The following is a 15005-nucleotide window of genomic DNA, read 5'->3' as shown; positions in this document are numbered from 1 at the left end:
AGGGCGTGGGGGTGAATGGAATGGGAGCTTAGGCTCGGGGTAACTGCGAGAGGGTGTCTTCACAGACGGCATCTCAAGTATGCAGGTGGCTGGAACAAAGCGCCGGGAATGGTGATGCAGCGGTGTCTGGACGAGGTCGGAGGAAGGCCGATACAAATGCCTGAGAGCAAGACTTGATAGGTGGAAAAACAGATGAAAGAACAGGGAAAAGAGGACGGGAGACAGATGGATTGACCATGGACGATGGACGGACAATTGGACAGAAAGAAAGAACAGCAAGGAAAACGAGGAGACTGTCATTGGCCTGTCGGCGTGGGGGTTGACTCGAGCACCCACTTTCATTTGCGGGGAGAATCCGGGGATCAAGACGAGTCTCCAATGGACTCAGGGATGCATTTGCTTGATACAGTACGATCCAATTGATTGACTTTTATTTATCTACCGCAAACAGCCTTTACCTCCTCGTCGCTTGATTTGCCCTATTAAGCCCCTCTAAATTCCCCCGGTCTTATCGCCGATTGAAGTTCAGGTAACGCGCCTACCACTGTCAGCTAGGTGATCTTGCAATGAAGGGGACAGACTTACAGCCAGGAATAAAATAATCAGATTCGATCCCACAAAGGCTGCATAGATGCCCAGATCCCTCCATCTGTTGTCGAAGCTCATCTCAAACGCTTGATAGTATTCATCCCCGATCCGATACGCGCAGTACTCACAGTCCTGGGTCGCGTTGTTGGCCAGGTATCCTATCCCACCTCTGTCAAAGAATGCCTGCATATACTCGCCGCAGGTTTGATCCACGGGCGCTTGGAAACGATTGAATTCACCGGGAGTACAGGCAACAGACCGCCCGTGCAGCTCCGTCGTGACCATTCCGCTGATGATGCGCGTGAATGGATCCAGCTCATAGAACCACGCTCGCCAGAACCCAGGCATCTGTGGCTTGGGTATCATGACACCGCAGAACAAACTGAACAAGATCATAAGCGGGGGGTTAAACTGCGACGCGATCATGCTATTTGGGGTTAGGGCTTGGACCATTTGACCTAGTGTGACGGCAAACAACTGGGTAATCACGACCATGAGGAATTGGTAGCCTGCTCGATCACTCGCACTCTGGAATCCGGGGATGTAGAAGAGGAAAACGAAGAAGATAACTGCACAGATCATGCAATACGGGATCTCAGCTATGACCATGGACACCGCAAAGGCGAAATCCTTGTATGTCTTTGACGCAGCTTCACGATAGAAAACTAATCGCGACATCTCGTACCGCGGCTCGACCATCTGGATAATGATGATGGGAATAACTGTAACGTTGAACAGAACAAAAATACGGTACTGAAGCGAAGCTCGAGAATCGTCGAGTTGCAGGTATGCAAGACCAGTGATCAGAGAGATACTGAAGTGGGTAAAAAGTCTCGTAAAGCCGTACTTGTGAGAGCGCCAAAACACGATGTTGGTCCGCTTGCAAACGGTCTTGATTTGATGCCAGAGCGGCGTTGCGTACTCCTTGTCAGCCGAGTACGTCGCTTGGGTCTGTCTAGCCTCTTCAACACGTCGGGACTTTATCTCAATAATCTCACGCTTGGCCTGCTCGCGTTCAGGGGACTCTCTCCAAAATTCAACCCAGTCGCGATTTCCAATATGGCGGCTTTGACCTGCACCAATTGCATCAAGCATCCACTCGGCAGGGTTCGCGTCGGCCGGACAATCTGCGCCGTTACGGCGGAAATAGGAAAGCAGGATACTTGAGTCCTGGCCGATATCACCAAAATACACGCACTCGCCTCCACTCTTCAACAACAAGAGACGGTCAAAGTTCTCGAAGAGGGCCGAGTTAGGCTGGTGGATCGTGCATAGAATAGCCTGTCCAGCCGCAGCAAGCTTGCGCAGGAATCGAACAACTAACTTTTGTGTCAGAAATACTAATTAGGGGACCAGTTTTCATGTCAGAATCAACTTACTATTGAAGGCAGACTGGCTGTCGAGCCCCGAAGTAGGCTCGTCCAGGAATAGCAGCATTTCCGGTTTCGCAGCCAACTCGACACCAATCGTAACACGCTTCCTCTCCTCAACAGACAGGCCAGTCTCTGGTGTACCGATGACAGCATCTGCGAGGTTTTCCAGCTCCAGCAGCGAGATTATCTCTTCCACATACGCATATTTCTCGGTCTGTGGGACATCGTATGGTTGACGGAGGTCGGCAGAAAAGCGCAGGGCCTCGCGAACTGTCTGCATTGGTTCATGCACATCCATTTGCTCCGCATAAGAGGTACCTCGCTGGAAAGAAGTACCAGGCTTAGCACCATCTACCAGAATATCGCCGCCAATAACGCCAATGTTCTTTCTCGCTGCGAGGACGTCAAGAAGGGTCGTCTTGCCTGCTCCAGACGCCCCCATCAAGGCTGTTAGTTTGCCAGGCTGAACGTAGCCATAGATATTATGTAGCAGTCGACGAGTGCCAGACGCCACGGGTACATCGTAACAGACATCCTCCCATGTCAAGACGGCCTTCGAAGCGACGGAGACATCGGCTCCAGGACCGCTTAGTTCTTTTGATTGCCGGGTATAGCGCTGGCCCTTCAGCGTTTCGTTCAGTTTCCTTCGCTCGCCGTTCTCTTTCTGGTAAAAGGTGACCGTCTTGCCGCCAGCGTTGAAACGAACCGCCTCGCCGAAATACAAATTCATTGCCAAAAATGCCACAATGAGAGCTACCATGATGCCAAAGTTCCGCCAGAGATCTTCTCTTCTGTAATTGAACGTGACTGCCGCATAATTTTCCCCAGGAATGATGGGTGAGCCTGCCTCACCACCTGCAAGAGTGCAGACCTGGTGGCTCATATTCGTGTATCCCTCACCGTTGGGGATCAAAGATTCGCTAGTGCAAGTCATATTAAGGCTTTTGAATTCGTTGACCATCAAACTGGCGAATCCCAATCCAAAAGGGTTGATATAGTAGAACCATCGGAGCCAAACTTGGCCGCTTGGCCACTGCACAAGATAACCAGACGTCAAGATAAACAAAGTTATAAGAACGGAGACAAAGTTCATTGCATGATCAAATCCAGGTGATAAGCAGCCGATAGTTCTGAAGATGACGGTCATGTTGATATAGCCAGTAAATATCAGCAGCACAAAAGTGAAGAAGGCACCTGCATCGCGAACAAGGCCACACATGAAGTATACTATGACACTAAAAACGAGAATCCTGGCAATTGCGAATGTCGCATCGACAAATATCTGGGCGATAAATAGTGCGCTAGGTCGGTAAAAGGCAAATTGGCGATGTTTATTCACCAGAGGGCGTCCCATCATGGTCGAAGCAAGCTCAGAAAACGCCTGGAAGCCATTAAAGAGGAAACTGGTGAAAAGAAGACCACCTCTAGTAAATGCACCAGCACTAGTCTTGGGTAGGTTAAGCCAGACAGTTCCCAGGATAATGGCAACGCCAGTAGAGGTAATCCAAGAGACGTTCAGAGCAAACTTGTCTTGCCATTTGATCAGGAACTGGCGTCGCATCAAGGCCCAAACCTGAAGGTAATATGGAATGAGGTAGACTGACGACTTCGAAGTGAATTTGCGCTTTGCTTCTTGGTTGGCAATTTCAAAGTCATTGTAGATTTGCTTCTCGTCCTGTATCTGCTGCCGGTAGCTGTCCATTTCCGTAACAAGTTTTTGACTGTAAACGGACTCATTGAAGGCTGCAGTGAGAGCATCGGGCGAAGAAGGAACATTAGTCTCGTCGCGGCCTTCCTTGTACTCTCGCTCGAACGGGTCGGTACACGATGTGAGGTAATCGGGGGTGGTCTGGCGAGGCTTTTCCTTGAACCCAAGATTCTCAAAGTACGCTCGTGCCTCGGTGGCAGGGCCGAAGAAAACTTGTTTACCACTGTCAATAACCAGGACTTTGTCAAATTGCCTGTAGATGCTCTCTGACGCTTGATACAGTGAAACAAAAGTCGTGGTCTTGTAGATGTTGGTCATAATCCGTAGCGATTTGGCGAAATCCAGAGCAGTAGAGGCATCAAGACCGCGTGTGGAATTGTCCCATGCCAGGACCGTGGCCGAAGTAATCATCATTTCTGCAATACTGACTCGACGTTTCTCCCCTCCAGACACGCCTCGAACGAACTGGTTTCCTACGACGGTATTGGCAGTGTGCTCGATATTGAACATCTTCAACAACATGCGGATCACTTTGTCTTTGAATTCAACCTTAGACACACCAAGTGGCCGTTTTCCAGGTGTCTTTGTATCTAACGCAAACCCGAGCGTCTGTTTGACGGTCAGGGTTGGCTGGTGGACATCGTCCTCTTGATTATACACAGCCTCGCCGCGAAACCTTTTCGAAAAAGTCTTGTGGTCGAAAGGACCATATAGAACCTCCCCGTCTACCGCAGTATAACCAAACCGTTGATTCGTGATCGACTTGAGAAATGTGGTACAGCCAGATCCAGGGCGTCCAAGAACAAGTACCATCTCTCCGGCTCGTAAAACGCCACGGAAGTCCGTGAGGATATCGAACTCTTTGCCTTTATTGTTGTGACCGGTCCAGCTCATGATCCGCTTAGGGACGTTCAAGAAATCAACAATAGCGTCAGGGAAGGTCTTGATGAAGCTTTTGGAGCTGCCGATTCCACGAACAGTGAGATTCTCCCAGATAACACCTAAAGAGTCAGTATCGTGCCAGGATAGCGACGAATGTTGTGATCTCACCAATGTGTTTCCCTTTAATACCAGCCTCTAGTTCAGCTGCTTGGTTTCCTCGGAGGGCAGTTTCGAGGTCCCAGGACTCAACGGAGTCGGTTGAGCTGCCTGTTCGCTCCACATCACTGTTGTGGACATCATTCTTCGAGACCCTGGAAGCATGTTTGGACAGTCTCTGGGCCTGGTAGGAGATGCTAGAAAGCTCCCTGTTCAGCTCGGCAAACTCGTGCTCGGCCTTCTCGACATTGACGCCCGAGTCGTGGGAGACAGCACCCTGGGGATTGTTGTGCCGGATCCGCTCTCGATTCTGTTCGTAGCTTGAACCAAGAGTATCGGCATCTGAACCAGTAGACACCCCCAGCTTCTCATCCATGGCGGCAGTAGCACACCTGTGCTATACCAGCGACGACGTTGTATGCACGAGCTCGAGGGAAATGGGAGAAAAGACGGACAGATAACTAAACCGGGGGATATTTATCATGACAAAGAAATTCCAGAAGCTAGCAGGAGAGAGGCTATTTCCCCACCGGAAAGCAGCCGGCACTTAAGGGTCCTAGGCTCCTAGCCAAATTACAGTACAGTTGACTACGTACTACTTAAGCGAGTGGGCGCTGGGAGCGACAGTCGGGGAGGGGCGACGACCAGGCCTGGCGGGTACCCCACATGGAATTCGAGCCTGGTTTGGGGTCGAGGGTGAGCCTAGGTGAATAGCTTATTCGACGGCTTCAGAGTGGGCACGGATACTACCCAAGGGCTTCATGTATCCAGGCCGTGAGGGACTCAGGCAGCATCTGCACCAAGTCGCGGCCTCGTGTGAGCTATCACCCCAAGAACGAGATCGAGAGCATGTTTCCAAGGGATCGCGGATCGCATGAGCAATTGAACCGTTAGAATTTTCCACGCTAAGGTAGACAACAGCAGCGAACATTGTACACCGGTACAGCACTGAAACCCTCGAGAGTCGGGGGTTGCCGACAACCGGCTGGGCTTGCCAGAATGACTCGAACAGACGAGGAGCCAAGCAGCTGAGCGTCTGTAATCATTTCCTTTTGGAGGAAAGCAGCAAAGTGTTCAGGAAGCTGCTTAATAACAGACACGGGCAGTAATTTATGAGTCAAGGAAAAGGCATCGGCTGATGTGGAGGAACTGGCCGAGGAAGAAGTGGAGGTGGCAGAGAAAAGCCGTCGGCGGTCTTTCTCCAAATGCAGGTCGCTGGACTTCATCCATTCCTCTTTGGGAATTGTTCTCCCTCAAGGCTCTCGTCTTGTTCAGCTAATAAAGCAAACATCCCCGGACCCACACGTCGCAACGCTCACCATGCATCCGCCATCATCTACCCAACCACTCTCAATTGTTTCCTGCAGCGTGACCCAACATGTCACCAAAACGTGCAGTCGGGGGCATTGCAGCAGCCTCGTTTTCTGCTTCCACCGCATGACCAGCAAAGACAGGGTACCCCGGAAATGAGATCTATCATCAAGTCTCTTGTCTTGATCGGATCAACACGTTTGCCACTTCCGTATACTAGTAATGGAGGCCGTGAAGTCAAAATCCCTCATTCGATGGGTTTCGTTTATTAGGCCGCAGTCAGACTTCTGGTTTACCAGTCCTGTCACGGAGCAATCGGGGTCTAAATGTCATGCATGTAACATTGGCCGGTTTGCTTGCTTGTCATAAGGCGTGCACGGCCTATGAAATTCGGCTGGTCAAAGGGCGTAGGATGCCTTGCCGTAGGTAGGTGGGAATCGCCCTCCGCCTCCAGCTCTTGGTTATACACTCTGGACTCTAAAGTGTACCTAGGTGCGGGCTAGTAACGGGTATTGAGTAATTAATCATTTTTAGTGGTACCCAGTCGATTTGATCCTTGAAATATTAGAGCTTTGTAAATCTACGGTTATTGAGCTGACCTACTCCGTTACACTCCTGTGAATATCTCAACAATCCTTCCGCGTGATTGACTTCATACCCTGAGGGTCCGGACGCGATCAAATTAGATGAAACAAGATAAGATACACATGGATATCTGTACAGTCCCTGATCTACCCGGAATCCTCCTCTCTGATATTATGCCTTCCAACAATCGTTAAAAAGACCTGGTCCAGCGTCGTCTGGCTCACAGAATAATGTTCCACCCCCAGCACAGCCTTATTTTGCTCAAGCTGAGAAAAGACCTTGCTAATACTACTTCTCGCTCTGGAAATTTCCGGTCCCGCCCTGGGACGTAGGAGAGTCGAACCGCCGGAACGCAGCGAAATGGGTTGTATTTCATCACCGGTTTCCAATTCACAGGAAGCCGAACTCTTTTCATCTTCACTATTTGTATAACGTTCGTTCTCGTGGGACATATCTGCTGGAACACTGAAGCGTAGCTGTCCGTGGTACGTCTTCTGCTCGATCACCGCACCCGCGAAGCTATCTGTCACCCAGTTCCGGATTTTCTCCATGTCGTCGTCGCTTGTATGTGGCGCTTGTGTGTGGACAATGTGTACGTGATACATATTTCCGTACCTAGACCGAAGTGCGTCCGTGGTTCCCAGGGCGAGCATGCGTCTAGCCATAATCCCGGCGCGATGTGCGAGGGCATCCGCTTCTTCCATCGAATGAGTTGTGAGGACTATTGAACGGCCTGGCGAAACAGCCGCAAGGGTCCTCCACATAACACGCTTAGAAGCAGCATCCATTCCAGAGGAAGGTTCATCGAGCAGCAAAACGGAGGGGTTGCCCATGAGCGCGATGCCCAGGGACAATTTACGCTTGTTTCCGCCAGATAGTTTCGCTGCCATACGGTGCTTGAACTGTGAGAGGCCGACTGCGCGGATTACTTCATTGACGTTGTGGGGGATTTCTGGCACTCCGCGAATGCGGGCGTAGAAAACGAGGTGCTCAAGGACTGTCATTTGGTCCATTGCGTCAAATTGAGGACAAACGCCGAGGCGGGACCGCGCAGCCGCACGCTGTTTTAAGACCGAGATGCTGTCGACGAATATTTCACCACCATTGCGTGTCGGTTGTATGTCGCCGCGGATCAGAGAGATCGTGGTTGTTTTGCCCGCGCCGTTAGGGCCCAGAAGAGCGAAGACCTCGCCTGTTCCAACACCAAAAGTGATACCCTCTACGGCCACAGATTTCTTGAACGTTTTGCTGATATGCAACAGACGGAGGTTGTCCTTCGAGTTGGACACGCGAGCAATTTCATCTGCAATGTCGCGGTCCATTGGTTCCTTCTCCTCCACATCGAGTAGTTTGGACTTCGGCCGTAAGCGAGAAAATATAGATGAGCCACCTTCAATCCAAATCAGAAGCGTAAATAAAAATATCGATTGGACAGTAAGATAAAGAATAGGTCCGCCGTAGAGACCTATCTCCCCTGGGTAAGAGGCCATATCCCGGCCTGCAGGGCCTCGGCAGAGGATTGAAAATACATTCAAGGAGGTGAATAGAGAACGCAACAAGCTTCCTGACGGAGAAATAATGGCAATAGTGAAGTGTGTAATCTCAATGTACGAGTCAATCTTGTCCGTTGGGGCGTAAGTCAGAACTGACATATAAGCTATAAAGTAGATGAGAAACACGACACACTGCCCACCGGCAGCGAATGCGAAAGCTGCCAGTTGTGACTTCGTAAATAGAGACACCAAGTAAGCACATAGAGTACCGCAAAGGCCATAGAGGAAGAATACCACAAAGAGATATCCTATGTGGAACCAGATATCGGACACGGCCCTGAAAATGATGATTGCGATGACGCTTGACGCAACGACGAGGCAAAAGTCAAAGGATATGTATGCCAGCCACAATGATAGAGCTCTGACACCGTTGCTGTAATGCAGTCCGCGCACGTTCCGAAGTCGTTCAGTAGTTGGGTATAATGCAAAGAAAGCCGGGTAAACTGACATGGCAAGCCCAAAGTATACAATGAGCTGTAGAATGTCGAAGAAATCGGGCATGGATGGAATATCAAAGAACGCAAAACCGATGTTAATCGGAATGCCTGTCAGGAGGCGATCTAGCACATTTTGCGTGATCGCAGCAAGAGGGAAGTTGGCGTTGTCTCCCTTCCAAGCAATGGTGGGCTGCCAAAGGGAATCCCCTAGATAGACACCACCTGGAGTCACATTGGCGTAGTTGGCTGTTATATAATTTTCGAACTCTGGGTAGTTGTCGACCGTATGAAAATGAGATTCATGGCTGGATGGTTGTCCCATGTTATTAGCTCCTCCCGGGTCGACATCAAGACTGTCACTCATAGCGGCAACAAAACTTTCCAGGAGTCCTGGCTGTACTCTGTCCGATGGCCCGATTACTAGAAGCAAGTCACTCCACTGGTCCGCGATGGTGGACTCAGGCGTTCGGTAGGAATCTTCCCCCGAGCACCTAGGCTTCGAAACACCCTGAAGGAACAATGTCACCAGTCCTGCTGCAATTACAGGTATCAAAAAAGCGGCAAGGTATGGGAGGGGGTTGCGGCGGAGGATGGTCATTCTCTTGCGGAATAGATACCATGCCTGAAGCACCAGGCTAATACGGTGGCCAGTCATAAGACTCAGCGGATGACACCTGGAGTTGGTTTCAGTGCCTTCAGTGGCGTCACGGATATCATCATGGGCAGTCTCGAAGTGAAATTCGCTCGCAACCTTGAGGAAAACATCTTCAATCGTAGGGCCGCTAACACGATACTCCATGACGCCTTCTTGTTCCAAGTCCGAAACAAACCGAGCCACTTCTGCTGAGCCTTGGACTGTATATACCGTCTCATCGAAGTGAACTTCCCGGGGTATGCTCTGGAATCGTGTTCGATTGGCCTGCTCTGCTCCAGGGACGTTGAGGACATGAATGCGATAGCCAGCGCCTAGTTGGCTTTTCAACCCAACGCTCGATCCATTAGCTTTTAAGACACCTTTTGAGAGAATTGCGATATTGTCGGCAAGAAGATCTGCCTCGTCTAGAAAATGAGTGGTTAAAATGATTGTTCTAGATCCTCTTTCTGCCAGCAAGATATCCCATATCTTCCTCCGAGACAGTGGATCGAGGCCAGAGGAAACCTCATCAACACAGCAAACTGAAGAGCCACCAGTAAACATCATCGCTAGTTGCACCTTTCTTTTTTGGCCACCGGAGAGTGTTTTCGAGAGTGCTTTGGCCTTTTTTTTGAGATCGCAATCCTTCAAGAGCTGCATAATTTTCTTGTCTGTATCACCTTTTCCAGTGGATTTGAGTGTGTTGAATATCTTTACATGTTCCCTGACAGATAGATTATCCCAGAGAACGTTCTTCTGTGGACAGAGGCCAAATTTCGGTGCTTTTTCGCCGTAATTTATGTCAATCTCTCCAGCTGACAACTTAGATAGGCCTGCGATAGCATCCAAGGTGGTAGACTTTCCCGAACCATTGGCCCCAAGCAAGACCATGATTTGCCCTTTGCTGGCATCGATTGAAAGATTGTCCACCGCATGCACAGCCTGGCGGTTGCTACCAAACCGCCTTCCAATTGTCCGATAAAACCATCCTGGGTGGTATATCTTGGAAAAGTTGCGAATACTCAGCGCAATAGCGGCATCGGAATTAGATGATTGCCGGTTCTTCGATGCGGTACCGTATAAAATGCGTTCTACCACAGCTGCCAGGATGGGGTATACAATGATCTGAATGATCAATAGCACCCACAAGGTCACACCGGGAAGACTCCAAGGGTTATTCGGTGCTGCTTCTGTTAGCGTAGCTGCAAGATTTTCTCTTTCCCATCGAGCCACGAATACGGAAAAGTAAACGTAGTTCATTGACGGAAATAGAAGGCCGAGAATAATGACCGGTCCATTGCTCGTTGCTGGCACCATTTGTGCTACCACGCCTAAGAGTAGGCAGGCAAGCACGACTGATATACCACTGAGCTGAGCTCTTTTGAAAAACGAAGCGCCGAAAATCGCGAAAGACGACAAGGCAAGGCCAGTCAAAATGTAATGTACCAGCGTGATGCCAGCAGAGGTTCTTCTGTATACCCCAGCCTTCAGGATTGCACCCATGACTATCCATCCCGGCCCGTAAACGATATCCAAGGCAAGATGGGCAGCGCAAAACCGGGCTGCTTGGGATACCCATGGAGACGAATTTGGCATCATACAATCTATAAGCTGGCTCATACCCAGTTCTCTTTCCATTGCGATTAGGCCAGTAAGCTGGTATGTCACACCTACTATGCCAATGAATATAGCCACAGCTATAACATCGATGATGGCTCCCATGTAGCGGGTCCGGATTTGATCCTCGCGCTCCTCTTCACTCAGAGATGTGTACGGGTATTCTAATGTCTAGCACAAGTTAGTGTGTAAAGTCGGCGCAAAAAAAATCAGGCTTATATTACCACTTCAGGAAGATCATTAGGGTTAAACGAGGTATTGGTTCGTGCAATAGCCCAATCGATAGATCGTTGGAAAGGTAAAAGATATATTTGTTGATCATTGTGGGAGCTATCCACATCGATTCCCTCGCCCAATACTGCATCCGTTTTGATTGTGTAGTTCCAGGCCTCGTCTGGGCCTTCTGTCGGGGATGAGTAAAAGACGGCGGCCGCAATACATCTAGACATGCCACGAAGCGATGTTCGACACAACTCCCGCACTTCAGTCTCGTCGGCAAGAATATGAACTTCATATTGGCTTTTCTCCGCTGGCTGTGCAACCTCGTTGATTACTTGTTCAATTGGGCCGCCAACGAGACCGTTGCTAACGAAAATCAATCTGTTCCTTCCTGCACCGACAAAATCCAATGTATCAGAGAACGACCGGACGCGAGCTGGACTGCCAATCCCGTAAGTCGCTGGCTGGATAAACAAATTGCGAGCATAAGATCTATATCGGCATGGTCAGACGTATATCCCAAGCCATGTCAGACGGTGCGGGTTCGGAGGTTCAGACATGAAGGCCACAAAGCATATTGGCAGGATCAGTGCCCGAAGAATGGTCGTGAACAGGGGTCGAACAAGAACAACAAGTAAATTCTTGACTGTCAAAGTCCACACTTGTCGAAAGAACAGAATCATTTTCTCCTGGGCCGTTGTCATGCGTGGCGTGACAGCATACACTCGGAGCTAGAAACACGGAGGCTCACCTCCAGCTGCCAACAACGACAAGCGAGTAAAATTAAAGACGGGGGACATTGGTTTAAATGTCGCCATATTTAGACTAACAGGTTTCTGCAAAACAAATCAACTGTTGCCAATTCCCTTTGTTGCAGCTGACTGGGCCAAAGGAACGCTAGCTCTCTTGTCATGAATGCCCATTGCCGGGACTCAACCATAACGACAGGCACCCGACTAGTAAAGAAATTGATTGCATTTAGCGAGGTGGTCATCTGAAATTGAACCAATCAGCTTATCAGAAACCCAATGAATCTCTCGCGACAGTAACTGACCAAGGCATGGCGCGGCCATAGTGGATTGGCGCCCAGAGCATCGGTTAACTGGGGACCCCGCTCTTTATCTGAATGACGGATGATCTGAGAGAAGTCACCGAGAATCGACTGACCAGCCTAATCAACGATGAGTCTGCTAGGAGATGGAGACTTGTTGATAGTGATGCGTTGACAGGATGCTTGTTTGGCGTCGTGCGGGGAAAGCTGCCTCGTTCCGCAGTAACAACAATACTCTCTTCATGTGCCTCTCATGCATGGAATGGCCAGGGATAGAATTTGAAACCCGGCATATAATAGATTAAAATACGCGTGCTTGCTACAAATGAGAAGTCGGGCCACGGATCGGCATTCATAATCGCCTTCGTTTAGGGCAGCTCGACCAGTACATGGCTCTTAATACCGATGAACGCGCGCGGTGGTTATACTCCTATAGGATTAGCAGGGTCAAGGGAAAGTTCCGAAAAGGTGTCATCATATTCCAAGATTCAATGTACATGTGCTAGTAGTAATACAAGGGGAAAATAAAGAAGTCAAATGGCAGCTGTATATGCGGATCACCTCTTCTTCCCGCGGGAGGATCTTTGCCCTGTCACAGCGGACTTCTGCCGGAGGTAGTTCGAGACGATGTTCTCGACACTGCGCATGTCGTGCTTGGGTTGTCTGAGAGCGGAGGTCAGTCGATATCCTCGGAAAGGAAGTGCTTGAGGGCCTCTAGGGCTGGGTAATATAACAAAAATACGCACCTCATGTAATACAAGCGGGCTCTTCTCTTCCTCTTCTCTGTCCTCTGCACGATCTCAACACTTTCCACATTCGGGCTGAAAACCTTAACTGACATTTCGATGCCAACCTTTGTGAGTTCGTTGCGCAACAAGAAGGACGAATCGATTCCGCAGAGTTTGATGCTCAAGCAAACTCCAGAAAATGGATCTCCGTTTTTGAAGGTAACCCGTAAAATATCGCCTGGTTTCACGCTTCGCGGGTTTCGCCGGTAGTCAAACAGCGCTTTGCGTTCCCCTGTGGGATCAAGTTGCCCTAGCTGAGATTCTGTCACTGCTGCTATAGGATCCTTGCACGCGGCACGAGCCGATCGCGGAGGGGGATAGATCTTGAGCTTCTTCGGTTCTGTACAGTTTGTTAGACCATTGTAAATATTTTCGAAGGGAATTCTGCAGAAATTTATGCGTACCGTGGGGTCTGAATCGATCGGGTATTTGAGAGAGGAATTGCTTTGGGAGGCTCGTAGGAAGAGGCGTGGGCTCCGGTTTGGCTGAATATGTAGTCGATATTGTTCTGGCTTGAGATGAAATCAATGGCTGGGATTTAGCCAGTGACCTCATGCAGCCCAGCTGCCGGGTCAATTGTGCAAAGCTTGCCATGGCTGCGGGGAGGCGTGTGAGGTTGAAGATGGCGCCGTTGCTGCCGATGCAGAACAATTATTGAGAAGGCGGAGCCAAATTTCCGCCAAGACTTCAATTGCCTCTCTGGGCCAACCACCGCCCAGGAACTTTTCTGCCGCCAACAAGTCCGACAGCTGCGATATTATTATTGCTCCGCCAACTGTCGCACAAGAAACTCCGTTGGGATCATTATACAGAACAACGTACAACCTCCGATATTAAGTCCATCGCCGCTCTCCTGCCCTCCAAGATGGCGCCCAACGCCATTGGCCGGCTCCTTCGCCAGACCCCAAGCACACTCCAGCAATCATTGAACTTCACACAAAAACGAAGCTGGTCAGCAAGAAGTAAGGCATTATTTATACGGTTGGCATGTAGTTATGTTGCTAATGGAAACGCAGCGATTCCCACATTATCTCCGACACCATCCCCCGAACTCGATCATATCCTCAACCGGTTCCGTGAAGAGATGTTCATCCCATATGCACTGAATGTCAGCCAACGTAACCTGATATATCGCCCGCGCAATGCGAATAAATTAAACGGACACCCGGTCATCGTGCCAATTGGCGCGAATGAAGAATCTTATCAACTTCGCTCAATCGACGTATTCTCACTACCATCAACGAAGGACGTGATTCGTGTGCTCTCCCTAATGCATGAAACGAAAGATTGGTCAAACTTAGCCACTTTCCTTACCGGAATCCACAAGAGTAATAGGAATGTCTCACTGAACCGCTGGGAATGGTTGGTACGGAAAGCGGGAGAGTCGAACGGCCTTGGGCAGCTCCTGAAGTGCGCCCAACAATCAAAGTCAACTCGATTCGAACTTAAGAACAATTCTCTTGTGGAGCGGCTTTTCTTTGAGCTTCATTCGATGGGTCAACGAAATGGCTTTGCTGGGCCCGGCATCGTGAAGGTCAATGGCCTTGCGAAGTCGTTTGCTCTTCTGATGGAAGCCCCAGAACATGCTGTCCATGAGTTAGAAAACGACCCCAAAAAGAACCCCCTCGTCATTGGAACTTTGTTAGAGCTTAGCGCTGCTAAGGCCTTGAGTGAAGGCGGCACTGATGGAGTCCGTGAAGTTGAATCTCTTACGCAGCGCCTTCTTGCCAGCTGGAAAACCCAGGACCTAAGTAAAGAAAGGAAGGATTGGTACTCTATCGATCATCTTTTGCAGCAACTCGTGCCAACTTACAATGGCTTGAAGCTTGCCTTGCAACTGGACGGTATTGCGAATAACAAGCAAATTTCGTCAGGATTGAAGACGCGCACGAATGAGTTTGGGATGCTCATCGCAAAGTTCAAGAAAGCGGTACCCAAGCGGGTCCAGGAGAAACCCACAGTCGGCCTTAAACAGGCCCAGCTACTGCATCAGAACTAAGCTTGAGTTCTTGGTGTAGTCATGATTGTACATTATTTTTTAAGCAATTACTAAGCTGTACTTGTATCTGCAAAGAGTTTTTAATTCGTCCTATTGACGCTTCA

General features: G+C 49.7%; 4 protein-coding genes across 4 annotated transcripts; 1 reads left to right on the top strand and 3 right to left on the bottom strand.

The window, feature by feature from the left end:
* Window positions 1-508: 508 nt before the first annotated feature.
* Window positions 509-5083, bottom strand: APUU_70382S (putative ABC transporter; the record flags this gene model as incomplete). Its single annotated transcript, XM_041695249.1, has 4 exons — window positions 509-538; window positions 586-1907; window positions 1968-4670; window positions 4720-5083. 4 exons carry the CDS (start codon window positions 5081-5083, stop codon window positions 509-511), a joined length of 4419 nt encoding a protein of 1472 aa, XP_041560998.1.
* Window positions 5084-6749: 1666 nt separating this feature from the next.
* APUU_70381S (putative ABC transporter) lies at window positions 6750-11767 on the bottom strand (the record flags this gene model as incomplete). The annotated part of the gene is made up of 3 exons (XM_041695248.1): window positions 6750-11015; window positions 11069-11555; window positions 11622-11767. 3 exons carry the CDS (start codon window positions 11765-11767, stop codon window positions 6750-6752), a joined length of 4899 nt encoding a protein of 1632 aa, XP_041560997.1.
* Window positions 11768-12671: 904 nt separating this feature from the next.
* APUU_70380S (mitochondrial 54S ribosomal protein bL19m) lies at window positions 12672-13496 on the bottom strand (the record flags this gene model as incomplete). The annotated part of the gene is made up of 3 exons (XM_041695247.1): window positions 12672-12777; window positions 12861-13242; window positions 13307-13496. The coding sequence occupies 3 exons, from the start codon at window positions 13494-13496 to the stop codon at window positions 12672-12674; spliced, it is 678 nt and encodes a 225-aa protein (XP_041560996.1).
* A 271-nt stretch (window positions 13497-13767) lies between these two features.
* On the top strand, window positions 13768-14901 carry APUU_70379A (uncharacterized protein; the record flags this gene model as incomplete). Its single annotated transcript, XM_041695245.1, has 2 exons — window positions 13768-13864; window positions 13919-14901. The coding sequence occupies 2 exons, from the start codon at window positions 13768-13770 to the stop codon at window positions 14899-14901; spliced, it is 1080 nt and encodes a 359-aa protein (XP_041560995.1).
* Window positions 14902-15005: the final 104 nt, after the last annotated feature.

The sequence above is a fragment of the Aspergillus puulaauensis genome, chromosome 7 (genome assembly GCF_016861865.1).
Source record: "Aspergillus puulaauensis MK2 DNA, chromosome 7, nearly complete sequence".
Lineage (NCBI taxonomy): Eukaryota > Fungi > Ascomycota > Eurotiomycetes > Eurotiales > Aspergillaceae > Aspergillus > Aspergillus puulaauensis.
Note: the sequence above shows the minus strand (reverse complement) of the source record. Positions and strands in the feature narration are given on the sequence as shown.